General features: G+C 37.9%; 1 protein-coding gene across 1 annotated transcript in view; it reads left to right on the top strand.

Annotated features, from left to right (window-relative positions):
- Rabl3 (RAB, member of RAS oncogene family like 3) overlaps positions 1-19,225 on the top strand; it is a 41,978-nt gene that overhangs the window by 10,554 nt on the left and 12,199 nt on the right. The window contains exon 3 of the mRNA XM_046458039.2: positions 17,729-17,858. Within this exon, the coding sequence (XP_046313995.1) occupies positions 17,729-17,858 (130 nt within the window). The remainder of the gene's footprint in view (positions 1-17,728; positions 17,859-19,225) is intronic.

Genomic DNA, 19,225 nt, shown 5'->3' with positions numbered 1-19,225 from the left:
GTACAAATAGTCAAAGAAAAAATGTTATATAATAGTGTGACTGATTTTATTGGCATGAGTGTGGTACTAATTGATTCTTTTAAAGCCAGTCTGGTCTGAATTACATTTGTGTAGATGAATGGGTCATGAGAGACTGAAAATGACCTTGCGTTCATTGTTATCTTAAGCTAGTTGGTCTCTGTCTTTCTTCTTTGAAAAGAATACATTTTTGACAACATAAATAAAAACCATTTTATGATGGTGAGATATAGGTAAAAAGGCACACTCATTCATTGTTGGTGGGACTGCAAATTGGTGCAACCACTCTGGAAAGCAGTAGGGAGTTTCCTTAGAACACTTGGAATGGAACCACCATCTGACCCAGCTATCCCACTCCTCCGTCTATACCCAAAGGACTTAAAATCAGCATACTATAGTAATGCAGCCACATTGATGTTCATAGCAGCTGAATTCACAATAGCTAAACTGTAGAAGCAACCTAAATGCCCTTCAGTAGACGAATATATAAAGAAAATGTGGTACATATACACAATGGAATATCAAGCTAAATGAAGTAAGCCAATTTCAAAAAACCAAAGGCCAAATGTTCTATCTAATAAGTAGATGCTGATCTATAATTGGGGGGACATGGGAAAATGGAGGAACTTTGATGGGACAAAGGATGGTGAGGGGGAATGGAGGTAGGAAACATGGTGGAATGAGATGGACATCATTACCCTAGGTACATGTATGACTGGACATGTGGTACAACACTACATCATGTACAACCACAGAAATGTAAAGTTGTGCTGAAATTGTGTACAATGAAGCAAAATTCATTCTGCTGTCATATATACCTAATTAAAATAATTTTTTTTAAAAAGCATTTTAAAACTAATCTTAAAATAAATTGTCATAGACATGTAAAACACTTTTACTGTTATTATAGTAAAATAAATAGTTCTCTCTAGGGGAAAAAAAAAATGCTTAAAGCTTATAAAGACTTTACCTAAATAGCTAGGATACTGTCTCTTGCAGCAACTTTTATATTATAATTATAGTTCCTATATTATTGAGACTTGTGAAAGGGAATCTCCAGAACTAATGTAGATACATGAATACCCCCTCTTCAAAACTCTTAGAAACAGTTGCTCAATTTAGCTCGTTTAAGATCTGGTAACAGCCAACTAAAAATAGAGATGATAAAGGTGGTAATATAATTGTTTAATTTTAGGTACTGGTTGAAGCTAATGAGTTTATATGTAGGTACTCAGTAATTAACATTTTGGATTCGGTATTTAGCATAGAGGTGTTTATAAGTGAATTGAAGATAAAAGAAGGAAAAGTTGGGGGCTGGGGTTGTAGTTCAGTGGTATAGTGCCAGCTTAGCATGCATGAGGCACTGGGTTCGATCTCAGCACTACATAGTAAGTAAATAAATGTATTGTATCCATCTACAACTTTAAAAATTTTTTTTTTAATTTTTAAATGAAGGAAAGGTTTTGTTTTGTGGTATTTTTCATTCATTTTTCTTTTGTTGTTTTGTTACCTCAAGTCTAATGGAGTTATATAAATGCATGACTATTCCTAATTATAAAAATAAAGACTTTCAAAGTTTAATTTTTTCACAGATTATAAATAAGAAAATTGATTTGCCATTTCTGGTTCATTTTAATGGGATTTTAACTCTCTAATCACACATTGCATACAATCAATATATATTGATGTCCTCTTTGGACAACAATGTCCAAACAATGTACAAGCACTGGGGGGAAATAAGAAAAGGCATAGTCTATTCTCACTAAGAATATGAAGTAGATCTAACAGAGGGAACAAGATAGATAGATTGATTGATTGATAGATACACACATGTATATATATATATATATACACATACATATGTATACACACATGTATATTACATTTAAGATCATATATATGATCATTTTAAAGATCAAAGTAAGGATAACTATCATTATTAACATTATTTTAAAGTTATATATATGATATATTATCTGTAAAGTAGGGTACTATTAGTGTCCCATTTGACCATGAATAAGTTGAGGCACAGAGATGTTAACCTGACTTTTCCAAGGTCACATTGCTAGTAAATTATGGGGTTGAGATTCAAACCCAGGCAATCTGCTTCAAGATTTTGTATTTTTTATTATTACTTTGTATTTGATATTAAGAAATAGGTATTCTGATGGTATTTGATATAGTGACCATTGCCCCATGTGGTAATTTAAGTTTAAATTAACTAAAGTTAAATGTTTAGTTCCTCAGTTCAATAAGGCACATTTCAACTGCTCAGAAATAATGTTGCTAGTGGTTACTATATTGGACATTTGCTTCATTTCAGAAAGTTCTGTGGGACAGCACTGATGTAGAATATAAATATTAAGTAGTTCCAAAAGGATGGTGTGCATGTGAAGAATATAAAATTCTCCTAGGTATTAATGATTAAATGGGTGGCCTTGGTAACTGTTCCTCAGGAAGGGAGTAACATCATAGGTAAAAGAGAAGAAAATGATAAGTTCAGTGCTGGACTTGGTGGAGGGGAGGTATTTCTGAGTTTTTCAACAGAAATTGGCCAAAAAATATTTGAAAATAAAAGTTTTTAAAACTCAAGAAAGAACTCTGGAGTTAGAATCATCTTCATAGAAATAATTCTGAACCATAAGAACAATGAGGCCTTTGTTTTTTTTGTGTGTGTGTTTTGTGTGGTATTTTTGTGAGACAAAGTCACACTGTGTTGCCCACACTTGAGTTCACAAGCTCCTGGGCTCAAGAAAGCCTCCTGCCTCAGACTTCTCTGTAGCTGGGACTACACTCACGTGACATCACATGTGGCTACAAACGTGATTTTCAAAACGAAAATTTAGACAAGAAAGAACATTGGAGTATATCTACAGAGATGAGGTGAAAGGGGTCAGGTAATGATTGATCAGGAGTAGGAGGTAATGAACTACCACAAGAACAAAAATAAATTAAAATCTCATGAAGGATAGATTGATTTTTAGTATGAAATGCTGTAGAGATATAGGATCAAGAGAGAAAAACAAATACTGGATTTGGTGATGATGAAATTAATGTTGTTACTTGAAAGAACAGTTGTGTATTTGTGACAGAACAATTGTGTATTTGTGATATATTTTACTAGCAACCTAGGCCAAAGGCCTGACGCTGGGGGTCTCAATAAATCAGGTCCAACCACTTACCCCAAAACCAAATGAAAAAAATAACAATACAAAGTGGGAAAGAAACATTAGTTAGTATGGATGTATTGGGGAAGGCAAGTGAGATTAAGCATCTCAGCCCTGTATACCTGGGTACTGACATGAGCTTCAGCTTTAACTAGAGGGAGAATAGAACAGGGGGCAAGAGGTATGCATACTGAAGTAGTCTTGGTCAAACTGTGATCTGGTTGATCATTATCTCATTTCTGGTCACACAAGACTTACAGGTGTCAAGGATAGGGAGCACTCTTCATTTGTTTCACAGGGCATTTATCAGACCTGTGATCCTGGAAGGGGGCACTTTGGTTCCCATGAGATAATTGTTTTTGCTTGGATTGGGGTGAAGGGCAGTTTAATCTGCCTGAAAGGTTCCACTGTTTGAAGACTTCCAGGCACCACTCCAGGGGTCTGGAACAGGAATTTGCAAAAGCTGGCAGTTGACAATCTTAATTTAGTAACTCTTATACCTTAATTACTCTTGTCTTTGTCCTTGAAAGGGGCAGATTAACATTTTGGGATGAACATTCCTTCAATGATTAACATGACTGTATGCAGAGTTGAGCAGGAATCTGACCCAAAATTTAAGGTAATAAAAGAGATAGATACAAAATTAAGGCAAAGTTGCCAAGCTTTTATTCTGCTTTTAGTTACCTATCAGGCATCCCTGGCCTCAAGTGAGGAGGTGAAACAGAGAGCTCCTCCTCATGCTGATAATAAACACTTCCTTGTGCTGAGGACAGACACCAGGGAAATTAAGACTAACATATTCCCTGGCTAACACAGCCTAGCTAAAATTATGTATATCACCTAGCTTTTGCTTCTGTAAATTGTAACTGGTGCCAGCACAGTGGCCCACACCTGTAATCCTAGGGGCTCAGGCAGCTGAGGCAGGAGGATCACAAGTTCAAAGCCAGTCTCAGCAAAAGCAAGGCGCTAAGCAACTCAGTGAGACCCTGTCTCTAAATAAAATACAAAATAGGACTGGCGATGTGGCTCAGTAGTTGAATGCCCCTGAGTTCAAGCCCCCATACCAAAAAAAAAAAAAAAAGTAACTGCTTAGGTGGGACCAGCAGCTTAATCAAACCACATAAAATTCATTTCCCCCTTTTTTTATCATTTGCCTATTTTTTATTCTTTTTTTTTGATTTTTTAAAAAATAAATGATAGCAGAATGCATTACAATTCTCATTACACATATCAGCACAATTTTTCATATCTCTGGTTGTATATAAAGAATGTTGACACCAATTCGTGTCTTCATACATGTACTTTGGATAATGATGTCTATCACATTCCACCTTCCTTGCTAATTCCCTGCTCCCTCCCTTTCCCTCCCACCCTTCTGCCCTATCTAGAATTCATTTATTCCTCCCATGCTCCCCGTCCCTACCCCACTATGAGTCAGCCTCCTTATATCAGAGAAAACATTTGGCATTTGTTTTGGGGGGGATCAGCTAACTTCACTTAGCATTATCTTCTCCAATGCCATCCATTTACCTGTAAATGCCATGATTTTTTTTTTTAAAAGAGAGAGAGATAATTTTTTTTAATATATTTTTTTTTAGTTTTTGGCGAACACAACATCTTTGTTTGTATGTGGTGCTGAGGATCGAACCCGGGCCGCACGCATGCCAGGCGAGCGCGCTACCACTTGAGTCACATCCCCAGCCCCAAAATGCCATGATTTTATTCTCTTTTATTGCTGAGTAAAATTCCATTGTGTATATATGCCACATTTTTTTTATCCATTCATCTATTGAAGGGCATTCAGGTTGACCCAACAGTTTCGCTATTGTGAATTGTGCTGCTATAAACATTGATGTGGCTGTGTCCCTGTAGTATGCTATTTTTAAGTCTTTTGGGTATAGACTGAGGAGAGGGATAGCTGGGTCAAATGGTGGTTCCATTCCCAGATTTCCAAGGAATCTCCATCCTGCTTTTCATATTGGCTACACTAATTTGCAGTCCCACCAGCAATGTATGAGTGTGTCTTTTCCCCACATCTTCGCCAATACTTATTTTTTATGTGGGCTAGTGGCCAAACCCAGATAGCTGAGATCCAGAAAGTCTCCCTAGTTGGGCTGCCTGTATACCAGAGTTAGTGCTTTTTAGCAAAAGCATCTCTCTAAGTCTGGGCAAAAGAAGAAATACAGACAGAGGTTTAAATCAGTCTTTCACAAAGTTTAAAAGTTAAAGAAATTGGGCTGGGGATGTGGCTCAAGTGGTAGTGTGCTCACCTGGCTGGGTTCGATCCTCAGCACCACATAAAAATAAAATAAAGATGTTGTGTCCAACAAAAACTAAAAAATAAATATTAAAAAAAACTTTCTCTCTCTCTTTAGAAAAAAAAGTTAAAGAAATTAATGGGTACAGAATAAAAGGGAAGGGTTTTGTTTTGTTTTAAACATAGAGGACACAAACTTGATAAAGGCAAAGAGAAATTACTAGAAAGGAAGAGGCAGTTAACAGTAACCTCTATATTATTCATTTATTTGTTCATTCACTGTATGTGTTGCATACCTATTAGCTACCAGACCTGGTTGAGGCACTGGAAGCATAGCAGTAAATTAGGCAAATAATTCCTATTTCACTAGTTGCTCGCTCTCTCTCTCTCTCCCCCCCCTCCCCCTTCCCCCCCCCCTCTGGGTACTGGGGATTCAACTCAGGGGCACTCAACCACATCCCCAGCCCTATTTTGAATTTTATTTGGAGACAGGGTCTCACTGAATTGCTTAACGCCTTGCTTTTGCTGAGGCTGGCTTTGAACTTTTTTTTGTTTGTTTGTTTTGTTTTCTTTTTTTTCTTATTTTTATTTTTTTTATTGGTTGTTCAAAACATTACAAAGCTCATGATGTATCATCTTTCATACATTTGACTCAAGTGGGTTATGGACTCTGATTTTTACCCCAAATAAAAATTGCAGAATCACATCGGTTACACACTCACATTTTTACATAAAGGCATATTAGTGACTGTTGTATTCTGCTACCTTTCCTATCCCCTACTATCCCCCCTCCCCTCCCCTCCCATCTTCCCTCTCTACCTCATCTGCTGTTGTTCAATTCTCTCCCTTGTTTCCCCCCTCCCTTTCCCCTCACAACCTCTTATATGTAATTTTGTGTAACATAGAGGGTCTCCTACCATTTCCATATGCTTTCCCTTCTCTCTCCCTTTCTCTCCCCCCACTCGTCTCTGTTTAATGTTAATCTTTTCCTCATGCTCTTCCTCCCTGTTCTGTTCTTAGTTGCTCTCTTTATTTCAAAGAAGACATTTGGCATTTGTTTTTTTAAGGATTGGCTAGCTTCGCTTAGCATAATCTGCTCTAATGCCATCCATTTCCCTGCAAATTCCATGATTTTGTCATTTTTTAGTGCTGTGTAATACTCCATTGTGTATAAATGCCACATTTTTTTTATCCATTCATCTATTGAAGGGCATCTAGGTTAGTTCCACAGTCTAGCTATTGTGAATTGTGCCGCTATGATCATTGATGTGGCAGTATCCCTATAGTACGCTCTTTTAAGATCCTCAGGGAATAGTCCGAGAAGGGCCATAGCTGGGTCAAATGGTGGATCCATTCCCAGCTTTCCCAGGAATCTCCATACTGCTTTCCAAATTGGCCTCACCAATTTGCAGTCCCACCAGCAATGTACAAGTGTACCCTTTTCCCCACATCCTCGCCAACACTAATTGTTGTTTGACTTCCTAATGGCTGCCAATCTTACTGGAGTGAGATGGTATCTTAGGGTGGTTTTGATTTGCATTTCTCTGACTGCTAGAGATGGTGAGCATTTTTTCATGTACTTGTTGATTGATTGTATGTCCTCCTCTGAGAAGTGTCTGTTCAGGTCCTTGGCCCATTTGTTGATTGGGTTATTTGTTATCTTATTGTTTAATTTTTTGAGTTCTTTGTATATTCTGGATATTAGGGCTCTATCTGAAGTGTGAGGGGTAAAAACTTGTTCCCAGGATGTAGGCTCTCTATTTACCTCTTTTATTGTTTCTCTTGCTGAGAAAAAACTTTTTAGTTTAAGTAAGACACATTTATTTATTCTTGTTATAAACTCTTGGGCTATGGGCATCCTATTAAGGAATTTGGAGCCCGACCCCACAATATGTAGATCGTAGCCAACTTTTTCTTCTATCAGATGCAGTGTCTCTGATTTGATATCTAGGTCCTTGATCCATTTTGAGTTAACTTTTGTGCATGGCGAGAGAAAGGGATTCAGTTTCATTTTGTTGCATATGGATTTCCAATTTTCCCAGCACCATTTGTTGAAGATGCTATCCTTCCTCCATTGCATGCTTTTAGCCCCTTTATCAAACATAAGAAAGTTGTAATTTTGTGGATTGGTCTCTGTGTCCTCTATTCTGTACCATTGGTCCACCTGCCTGTTTTGGTACCAGTACCATGCTGTTTTTGTTACTATTGCTCTGTAGTACAGTGTGAAATCTGGTATCGCTATACCTCCAGATTCACACTTCCTGCGTAGAATTGCTTTTGCTATTCTGGGTCTTTTGTTTTTCCATATGAATTTCATGATTGCTTTCTCTATTTCTACAAGAAATGCCGTTGGGATTTTGATTGGCATCGCATTAAACCTGTAGAGAACTTTGGGTAATATCGCCATTTTGATGATGTTAGTTCTGCCTATCCATGAACAGGGTACATTTTTCCATCTTCTAAGATCTTCTTCTATCTCTCTCTTTAGGGTTCTGTAGTTTTCATTGTATAAATCTTTCACCTCTTTTGTTAGGTCGATTCCCAAGTATCTTATTTTCTTTGAGGATATTGTGAATGGAGTGGTTTTCCTCATTTCCATTTCAGAAGTTTTGTTGCTGATATACAGGAATGCCTTTGATTTATGCGTGTTGATTTTATATCCTGCCACTTTGCTGAATTCATTTATTAACTCTAGCAGTTTCTTTGTAGACCCTTTTGGGGCTGTTAAATATATTATCATATCATCCGCAAATAGCGATAATTTAAGTTCTTCTTTTCCTATTTTTATGCCTTTAATTTCTTTTGTCTATCTAATTGCTCTGGCTAGTATTTCAAGAACTAAATTGAATAGAAGTGGTGATAGAGGGCATCCCTGTCTTGTTCCAGATTTTAGAGGGAATGCCTTCAGTTTTTCTCCATTTAGGATGATGCTAGCCTAAGGTTTAGCATATATAGCTTTTACAATGTTGAGGTAAGTTCGTGTTATCCCTATTTTTTCTAGTGTTTTGAACATAAAGGGATGCTGTACTTTGTCGAATGCTTTTTCTGCATCTATCGAGATGATCATATGGTTCTTATCTTTAAGTCTGTTGATCTGGTGAATAGCATTTATTGATTTCCGTATATTGAACCAGCCTTGCATCCCAGGGATGAATCCTACTTGATCATGGTGCACAATGTTTTTGATATGCTTTTGTATTCGATTTGCCAGGATTTTATTGAGAATTTTTGCATCCAAGTTCATTAGAGATATTGGTCTGTAGTTTTCTTTCTTTGAAGTGTCTTTGTCTGGTTTCGGGATCAGGGTGATGTTGGCCTCATAGAATGAATTTGGAAGAGCTTCTTCTTTTTCTATTCCTTGAAATAGCTTGAAAAGTATTGGTATTAATTCTTCTTTGAAGGTTTTGTAAAACTCCGTTGTATACCCATCTGGTCCAGGGCTTTTCTTGGTTGGTAGTCTTTTGATGGCTTCTTCTATTTCTTCCTTTGTTATTGGTCTGTTTAAATTGTATGTGTCTTCCTGACTCAATCTGGGCAGATCATATGACTTAAGAAATTTATCGATATCGTCATTATCTTCTATTTTATTGGAATATAGGGTTTCAAAATACTTTCTAATTATCTTCTGTGTTTCTGTAGTGTCTGTTGTGATATTGCCTTTTTCATCCCGTATGTTAGTAATTTGAGTTCTCTCTCTTCTTCTCTTCGTTAGCATGGCTAAGGGCCTGTCGATCTTATTTATTTTTTCAAAGAACCAACTTTTAGTTTTATCAATTTTTTCAATGTTTTTTTTTTTTTTTGCTTCAATTTCGTTGATTTCTGCTCTGATTTTAATTATTTCTTGTCTTCTACTACATTTGCTGTTGTTTTGCTTTTCCTTTTCTAGGTTTTTGAGGTGTAGTGTGAGTTCATTTATTTGTTTGTTTTTACTTTTTTTGAGGAAAGAACTCCAAGAAATGAATTTCCTCTTAAAACTGCTTTCATTGTGTCCCATAGATTCCGGTATGCTGTGTCTGTATTGTCAATTGTCTCTAAGAATTTTTTTATCTCCTCCTTTATGTCTTCTGTAACCCATTGATCATTCAGTAACATATTGTTCATTTTCCATGTGATGTAGGATTTTTCCTTCCTTCTTTTATCATTGATTTCCAGTTTCATTCCATTATGATCAGACATGGTGCATGGTATTATCTCTACACCTTTATATTTACTAAGAGTTGCCCTATGGCATAATATATGGTCTATCTTTGAGTAGGATCCATGTGCTGCTGAGAAGAACGTGTATCCACTTGATGATGGTTGATATATTCTATATATGTCGGTTAAGTCTAGGTTATTGATTGTGTCACTGAGTTCTATAGTTTCTTTATTCAGCTTTTGTCTAGAGGATCTGTCTAATGGCGAGAGCGGTGTGTTGAAGTCACCCATAATTATTGTGTTGTAGTCTATTTGACTCTTGAACTTGAGGAGAGTTTGTTTTATGAAAGTTGCAGCACCATTGTTTGGTGCATACAAATTGATAATTGTTATGTCTTGTTGGTGGATGGGTCCTTTTAACAGTGTATAGTGTCCTACTTTATCCCTTTTGATTAACTTAGGTTTGAAGTTGATTTTATTCGATATGAGTATGGCCACTCCTGCTTGCTTCCGAGGGCCATGTGAGTGGTATGATTTTTCCCAACCTTTTCCCTTCAGCCTGTGTAAGTCTTTTCCTATCATATGAGTCTCCTGAAGGCAGCATATTGTTGGATTTGTTTTTTTGATCCAGGTTACTAGCCTATGTCTCTTGATTGGTGAATTTAGGCCATTAACATTTAAGGTTACAACTGAAATATGGTTTGTACTTCCAGTCATGTTTATTTATTTATTTATTTTAGTTTGGCTAGTTTTTACTTTTTGGTTATTTTCCTCCCCCTTTACTAAGATACCTCCCGCTGTTAGTTTTGGGCACTATTTTTCAATTCCTCTTCTTGTAGTATTTTTCTCAAAATACTTTGCAGTGCTGGTTTTCTGGCTTCGAATTCTTTTAGCTTTTGTTTATCGTGAAAGATTTTAATTTCATTGTCAAATCTGAAGCTTAATTTTGCTGGATACAGTATTCTTGGTTGGAATCCATTATTTTTCAGCGTTTGAAATACATTGTTCCAGGATCTTCTCGCTTTCAAAGTCTGTGATGAAAAATCAGTCGTTAACCTAATTGGTTTACCCCTGAATGTAATCTGCCTCCTTTCTCTCGTAGCTTTTAATATTCTGTCCTTGTTCTGTATGTTGGCTATCTTCATAATTATATGTCTTGGAGTTGGTCTGTTACGGTTTTGAATGTTTGGGGTCCTATAGGCTTCCAGGATTTGGCAATCCATTCCATCTTTCATCTCTGGGAAGTTTTCTAGAATTATTTCATTTAATAGGTTGTCCATTCCTTTGGTTTGAATCTCTATGCCTTCTTCTATCCCGATGACTCTCAAATTTGGTTTTTTTATGACATCCCATATCTCTTGAATAGATTGCTCGTGAGATTTAAGCATCTTTTCTGTGTTGACTATATTCTTTTCAAGTTGATAAACTTTGTCTTCATTATCTGATGTTCTGACTTCTACTTGATCTAGTCTATTTGTAATATTCTCGTTTGAGCTTTTCATTTGGTTTATAATTTCCTGCATTTCTAGGATTACTGTTTGATTTTTTTTAAGATCTCTATCTCCTGGTAAAGCTTGTTCTTTGCCATTTGAATTTGTTTGTTTACTTCGTTTTCAAAATATACTTTCATTGCTTGGACTTGCTGTCTCATGTCTTCTCTAATATTCCTTTCCATCTGAGTTAGGTTTACCTTGAGTTCTTTCCCTATCCATGTTTCTGATGCTTCTAGGTCCTCCTGTAGATTTAAGTTGTCCTGCATTGTTTGTACTCCTTTTTTTCCCTTGTTTTTTCATGTTGTTCACGTTACTTTCCAGCTCTATTTGATTGCTGTATTTCAGCTCTCTCCTATAGATTTGTTTTGGTTTTGTATATCTCTGTTGTTTCTCCTTTGTGTTGGTAGACTATGCCTGCTAAAGTGGATTCCGCTGGGAAGGAATTCTGATGGCCGAGCTCCAGTGATGTCCGTCACCTCTCTGCTATGGCGGGCCCCAGGCTCCTTGCCGGGGTGTCCGAATGGGGGGTGGGACTGGACTGTCTCTGGTTGGTTTCAGCTCCCGGTCGCCGGCAGGCGGGCGGTCTCCAGCCACCCAGTCGCGCTGGCAGCCGGCGGGCGATCGGTTGCTGGCAGGCGGGCAGACTCCAGCCGTCCAGTCGCTCTGGCAGCCGGTGGGCGATTGGTCGCCGGCGGGCAGGCAGTCTCCAGCCACCCAGTCGCGCAGGCACTGGGTGGGTGCTCAGTCGCCGGCGGGTGGGCGATCTCTAGCCGCCCAGTCTCGCGGTCGGTCGCCAGCGGGCGGGAGGGCAGTCTCCAACCGTCCAGTCACGCGGGCAGCTGGCGGGCGCTCCGTTGCCGGCGGGCGGGTGGGCGGACTCCAGCTGCCCAGTCAAGCGTGCAGCGGGTGGGCTGTCGCCAGCGGGCGTGCGGTCTCCAGCCGCCCAGTCGCGAGGGCCTGGCCTCTAGTCCCCTGGTTTCTCCTGCTAGTCCAGGCTTCTCCTGCTAAACCAGTCTTCCCCTGAGTGATGCCTCTTGGCAGTTCAAACTGTACTCTGGGCCTGCCGTTTGCTGGGTGTGGAGGGTGTCTGTTGTGAACCCAGGCACTCTATTGTTTTGATTTTTTCCGCTTGCCCCTCCCCCAGCGCTGGCAAGACAGGTTTCGTTTTCGCCGCTGATGGGAGGTGGAGTTGGAGGTCAGGTGTCTAGCTTTCCCCACGTCTTTATGCAGGCTCGTTCTGATAATCCCTCCCCTGGAAAGCCTAGGAGAGATTTTATGCAAATTCCCTGCTGTATGGGAGATGGGTTGAGTAACACACACCTGTTTTATTGTTGCAATCTGTCGGAGAGTGGCGGTGGTTACTTCAGCTCTTCAAGATGGTGGCCGCTGGCTTCCTGGGTGGAGTTTCCATTGTGGGGGATAGAGCTGGACCGTTTCCTTCCCCGTCTGAAATCCCAAACTCAGCCCAGGGCTCAGAGAGGGCACACCCGGCAGGATTCCACAGAATCCGCAGCAATGTTTCTCTCTGCTTGCTGGTCGCTTCTCGGCGGCGCCCCGCTGTCTGTAGCCGCGGGGCGGGCCACGCAGATCAGTCAACCTGGATCTCCGGTCGCACAGTTGGCTTGTGTTTGAGACTCAATTACAGGACCTCGGTGCTGGAAATCCTTCCCCTAGGTTTCGGTGCACCCCAATTTTGCTGTAAATTCCTAACAAGATAGTTTTTTGTCGTTCTAACTCGTTATTCACCTGCGCAGTGATGCGGTACACGGGGTGTGATGCACTCTATTCGCGGCCATCTTTGGCTTTGAACTTGAAATCCTTCTGCCTCAGCTGGGATTACAGGTGTGTGCCACCACACCCAATTTGTTTTTGCCTTTTAAAAGTTACAATGAGGCAGGCCTAGTGGTGCATGCTTGTATAATCCCAGTGACTCAGGAGGCTGAGGCAGAAGAATCAAAAGTTTGAGACTTATTAAGGCCCTGAGCAACTTAGTAAGACCCTTTCTCAAAATAAAAAATAAAAAGGGCTGGGGATATAGCCTAGTGATAGAGTGCCTCTGGTTTAAATCCCCAGTACCAAAAAAGAAAAAGAAAAATACATATGAAAAATACTCTTCAAATGAGACAAACTGTTTATACATTGTCTTTATTTGATTTCCAACAGAATACATGTATGATGTGAGGAGGAAAAAAAAAGTGTGTCACATTAGATTGGGTAGAGAGAAATGATGGAAGGGGAGGGGAGGTGAAGGGGGGATAGGAAGGGCAGCAGAATAAAATAGACATTATTATTGCTGTATGTATATAGGTATGACCAATGTGATTCTGCAACCTGTAGAATCAGAAAAATGAGAAATTATACCCCATTTGATTCAAATGTGTGAACTGTCAAGATCATTGTAATGTCATGTGTAGCTAGTAAAAAAAAAAAAAAAATCTCTAGAGATGGGAGTAAATAGAAAGGTCCAAAGTGGCAGCAGCATTGAGGAGTGTGTTGCCTTTTCCCATTTGATGATAGGCATATACTGTTGCTTCCCGTGGAGCTGTAAGGTCTTGTATGACTTTTAAGTATTAGATCCTTGATGACCTGATTTAAATAAAACACACTTCTTCAGTTTGGTATAAATCCTTCACCATGTTGGGCTCTTAGTATAACATGAAGGTGCCACTTATTGTGTCAAGAGCAATACTTGTTATAATGTCTGCCTTTCCCTTGGAGATTATTCACCCATGTAGAAGATATAATACCAGAGGTATAAGTTATAAGCTACTGATTTTAGGTTCTTCGGACTCATTCCATGTGAATTAAGTTAAATTTAGCCAGTATTAGAGCAAGTTTGAAAGAAGAAGGATACCTTCTCTTCTAATTCTAGAAAGAAACATGAGAAGATTTGATTAGGGAAGGTTTTTTTGTGATGGAGAGTACAGATGAGTGGGGTCATCTGGCCTACAGAAGGTCCTAGCTAACAGACTTGATACATTGTAAGACTAAGAGGGAATGCTCCCCAGGAATTATATGATGAGGATTTTCAGGTAAGTTGTAGCCTTGTAGGGGATGCAGTGTTAGGCACTTGAAATAATTTAGAGAAAAAATATGTGTATTGCCATTGTTTCTAAATTTTTGTATAAAAGTTGTGTAAGGAGCTTTAAAAAAATATGTAGACTGCTGATGAGCCCCATCTTAGAAGCTTCAGAAATCCTATTTTTTTTTAACAAAGTTTCTGGTGGTTCTGATTTAGTTAATTCTCAGAAATGTGCTTAAAAAGAATCAAAGTACGGTAAACTAATAAACTAAATGTAATAAAACCTTGAAGGCTGAAATATCTGAAATTTATTCATTTACTGAACAAACATGTCTAAGCATCTGTTTTGTGCTAGGAATTATGCTATTTTCTAGGGCTACAAAGATGAATAATACATCGTTTCTGCTCTCAAGCTTTGACTCTAAAAGAAGAGAGATCAGGAGACAAGACAGTGTGGTCAGTGAAAAGATAGAAATATATGGGATGTTATGGAAGCAAATAGAAGGAGGAGCTAACCTGTCCTGATTGGTTTGTAGAGGAGGGAGGCAAGATCAGAAAAACTTTATGGAAGTAGCTGAGCTCTTCTATAACTTATTCCTTATACCATCATGTATTACCTTCAATTGTTTTTCTTAGAAATCTTTCTAAAATGTGTTATATATTTCTGTTTCCTTAAACAGAACTCACATAATGTATCCTTTCTATTGATTATTTGGCAGGATCAACGTTATCACATTTCCATATAGCAAAATAATATACCTTTTACTTCAGAATACAAGATTAATTTTTATTATCCAAAATGGTCCCCAACTACATTTTTGCTATTCTCATTTTTCCTGTCCAGTATTGTCTTTGGCATCAGTCTGATTCTGGTTTTCTTAGTGTCAATGTGGCTGTCTTTAGAGTACTACATTTACTCAAGCTTTTCCTTGGCCAAAATAATTCAGACCAAAAAACTGTGAATAAAGTAAAAGTATAAAGTATTCTATTGAATATGTGAGTTTTAGTCTATTTTAACTCCTAAGTTGTCTTTTTTTATTATTCAAAGCTAGTGGATACTTTAGAAATCATATAATACAACTCCTTCATTATATATACAAAGAAACTGAAGCAAAATATATCACAGTTCCATTGCAATCAAAAAGTAGAATCTAGGCCCCCTGATAATAGAAAGGTTGATTCTATAAAATAAGCCATTCTTTTTTTTAAATAAAGTTTCTTTTTTTAACTTTGTTTTATTTATTTATATTTGATGCTGAAGATTGAACCCAGGGCCTTGCACGTGCGAGGCGAGCGCTCTACCGCTGAGCCATAACCCCAGCCCTAAAATAAGACATTCTTAACTAGAGAGTTACAGCAGAACTATTTGGAGAATTATTCAAAATATGCCTTCTTAGGACTCACCCCAATGATCCTAATTCAGTAAGTCTAGCATATATATTTTTAAATTAAAAAATTCTTGGAAGATTCTGATATGTACTCCTGAACCACCACACTTTAATTTGGCACCATATGTCAGAATTTGTTTCTGAGTGGTTAAATAGGCATTAAAAGTCTAAATCATGAGAAAGAAACTTAGGAGTTTACTGTGAGTGAAAAAGTCATTAGAGAGTTTTGTGCAGAAAGGTAATATGATCTAAATTTGACTTTTAAAGGATTCCTCTACTGTGTGAAAACAAATGGGGGATGGGTGAGATACCTCTAGTGGAGATATAGGTCAGGATACAGTATATTAGCTCCGGCAAAGAGATGTATAGAGACTTTGACCTGAGTGATAATAGAGGATGTAGTGAATAATGAATAGATCTGGGACATATTTTTAAAGTCAAAGCAACAGGATTTACTGACAAATCAGATGCACAGTATGAAAGGAGTCAAAGATCATTCATTCTTAAGTTTGTGGCCCAAATTGGAAAGATGGAATTGCCTTTTTCTGAAACAGAAAACTGCAAGAGAAGTAAGTTTGGGAATGAGATTGGGAAATTATTTTTGGATATGTTAAATTTGAATTGTCTTTTAGACGCCCAGATTATAGTTTGGTCAAATTGGTAGTCTGAAGTTCCCAGATGAATATAAACTTGAAATTCCTCAACATAAAGATGACATTTAAGATCATAAGAGTAGATGAAATTGCCAAGAAAATGAATGTTGATAGAGAAGATAAGAGGCTAAAGAATATTTCAACAATTGTAGGTCAGATAGGGAGAACCAAATGGAGACTAAGAAGAATTAACCAGGAAGGTGAGAAGAAAACCAGGAGGGTGTAAGAGCCTGGAAGCTTTAAGTAGTATCGCAAAACACAGGAATGATTAGTTGTATCAAATGGTGGAATGTAATAAAAACTGTCACTTAACCTTTGGAGTTAGCCATGGTTAACCTTGACCAGGAATAGTTCAGTAGGGTAATGGGGCAAAAGTTTTACATAGGCACGAGTTCAAAAGAGAGTGAGAAAAAGAGTTCAGAATAGACACTCTTTGGAAGGTTATTCTGTGAAAAGGAATGGAAAAGTAGCATGGTAGCTGGAGGAGGTCTTGAAGTCAAAAGGTTATTTTGGAAGATTGGAAAAATTGCTGGGTGTGGTGGCACATACGTGTAATCCCAGCTACTCAAGAGACTGAGGCAGGGGGATAACAAGTTCAAGACCAGTTTGAGAAACTTAGTGAGACCCTGTCTCAAAAGAAAAAGGGCTGGGGATATAGCTCAGTGGTAGAGAAACCCCTAGGTTCAATCCCCAGTATGGGGGGAGGGGGGAGGAAGATAAGGAGGGAGGGAATGAAAGAGGAAAAAAGAGAAAAGAAAAATGGTATGTTATGCTGGTGTGAATTATCCAGAAAAGAAAAAATTGGAGAGAAAGGGGAGAATTGGTATAACTACATCTTTAAGTAAGAAAGTGGGGATAGGATTTCATGCACAGAGGAGGATTTAGGATTTATTCATAGGGATATGGTCTTCTACAAGAATAGTGGAAGGGAGAGCAGATGATATAGGTGCACATGCAGAGAGGTAGATAGAGATGGGAAGAGCAAGTTGTAGAAGTACTTTTTAAAAACCTGATTCTATCATAGAAAGTGAGGATAGTAGCTCTTATTGAGTATGGGAAGAGTTATTTGAAGTTCAAAAAAGAAGGGAAAATATGAAATAGTTACCTGGGAGAAGAAAAGGATAAATGAACCACAAGATTGATAGAAGGGCAGTTCCAAAGGCATACTTGAATTTAAAATGAATTCAGTCAGCTTGAATGTGAATTTTTCTAAGCTCTACATTTAGGTAGCTGGGTCATAGACATGGAATAGGGGAAATAACCAGCAATGGGATTTTGTCAGAATACAATGTGAGAGGAAGGCAAAGAAGTAACTGTAAGGATAGATCATGGAATTTATGCTTAGTTAGGAAAGAATTAAAGCTGGAAGTAGAAGAGGGATCTGTGACAGATTTTAGAATCAATTAACCGTAGGATCTTCTGGGGTCAAAGACTATTAGAATTGAAGTATTTGACAGAGTGAGCTTGAAAGATAGAAGGTGGTGATTTGAGAAGGACATGCTGAAATGAAATGTCCAGTGCTTTAAACTAAATGAAGTGCCTACTAGTTTGTTCAGTGGCTATAATAGTTATTTTAATTTATTAATTTGTTAGGTTCATGACTACAAAGAAGGAACCCCAGAAGAGAGGACCTACTATATAGAATTATGGGATGTTGGAGGCTCTGTGGGCAGTGCCAGCAGTGTGAAAAGCACAAGAGCAGTATTCTACAACTCTGTGAATGGTAAAGCGTCTTTTATTTTTACCCTATTTTAATGGTCTGTGAATATATAATACCTTATATGAAATGCTAATGGCATGCCAGACTCAACTTAATTTGAGAAAGATTTAAAATACCACTTTTGACTTAAATATTCATATTACATTTCAACTTATGTTTCTAGATTCTAACCATGTGATTCAGAATAGTAAACATCTGCTTTGTCTAAGTCCTATTTATATTATTGACATAAACAAAATATTGAGAATTTAAATTTTATTTTGGGTACTTGACATAAAACAGAACTTTCCAAAACACTGTCCCTGGGAATGCTGTTTCTCCAGTCAGTTGAGTGGAATCCTATAGTCTTAAGCCAGATATCCAGAGATGCAGATTTCTTTGATCTGCCCCTTAGAGAGAGACCTACATAATTTTAAAGAGCTGCCTGAGGGTGTTTTTAGGGATGCAGATGTTTCATCCAGTTATAAATATTCAAGTTTTAGAAGCAGACTTTCAGATGGAGGTGTGTAATAAAGGACATAATTGCAGTTCATGGAGTCCTTGTCAAATTCTGGCTACCCTACCTACCTAAGGCAAGTTACTCAGCCTCTCTGAGCCTCATTTCCTCAGATGTAGAAATATATAGTAATACTTCATAGGATTGTTCCAAAAATTAAACTAGATAACATAATTTAAAAATCTGACACATAAGTGCTAAATAAACATTAACTATATTCTTTAATAGTAGTTCTTTTTTGTTTTTTGGTTTTTTCTCTGTGCTCTTGATGCCTGTGAGAACCTCTGTGAGGACAGTTAGATAGGGGGCATGTGTCAGATCTGTATTTGCTCAAGACAGCAGAAGTACAGGTTTATCTGAGCTGGTTGGAACAAATCTACTATACAAGCACCTTAGTCATACAGACAGCTGAAAAACTAGAGAAGCCAATTAATTCTGCTTCTTCTGTCCTTATTTTTCAAGTTGATGTATCCCATATTCAAAGATGGAGAAATCATTAATTTTACGTTCTCTTTTCACAGTAGAATCAGGCTAATATAGGAAAGGATTGAGAATTTTAAAACCTGTAGTTTTGACCACAAGAGACTAAGCATTAAAGCCTTTCTTCTTTTATCTTTATCTTATTAAAATAATTACCTACTTTGCCTTTCTGTCTAGGATCTTAATTGATTCAGTTTAATTATATGTCTGAACCGTATTACATTTTGTTATTTTTCTCAATGTCTCAAAAGTTATAGATATTTTATACTATTTATGTGCTTGATTATCTCTTCCTACTCTTTCCTGGTGGCATATTTCTTTTGTCTAGTAACTAAATCTCTTATAGGTAGCAAGCTTACATAGCTAACCATTAATTCCAAGAACTAGAAAGTGT

This window comes from Marmota monax, unplaced genomic scaffold, assembly GCF_021218885.2.
Source record: "Marmota monax isolate L192 unplaced genomic scaffold, Marmota_monax_Labrador192_F-V1.1 WCK01_AAM20220418_F8-fsc00052, whole genome shotgun sequence".
Classification (NCBI taxonomy): Eukaryota; Metazoa; Chordata; class Mammalia; order Rodentia; family Sciuridae; genus Marmota; species Marmota monax.
This window is presented reverse-complemented; position numbering and strand designations above follow the sequence as displayed.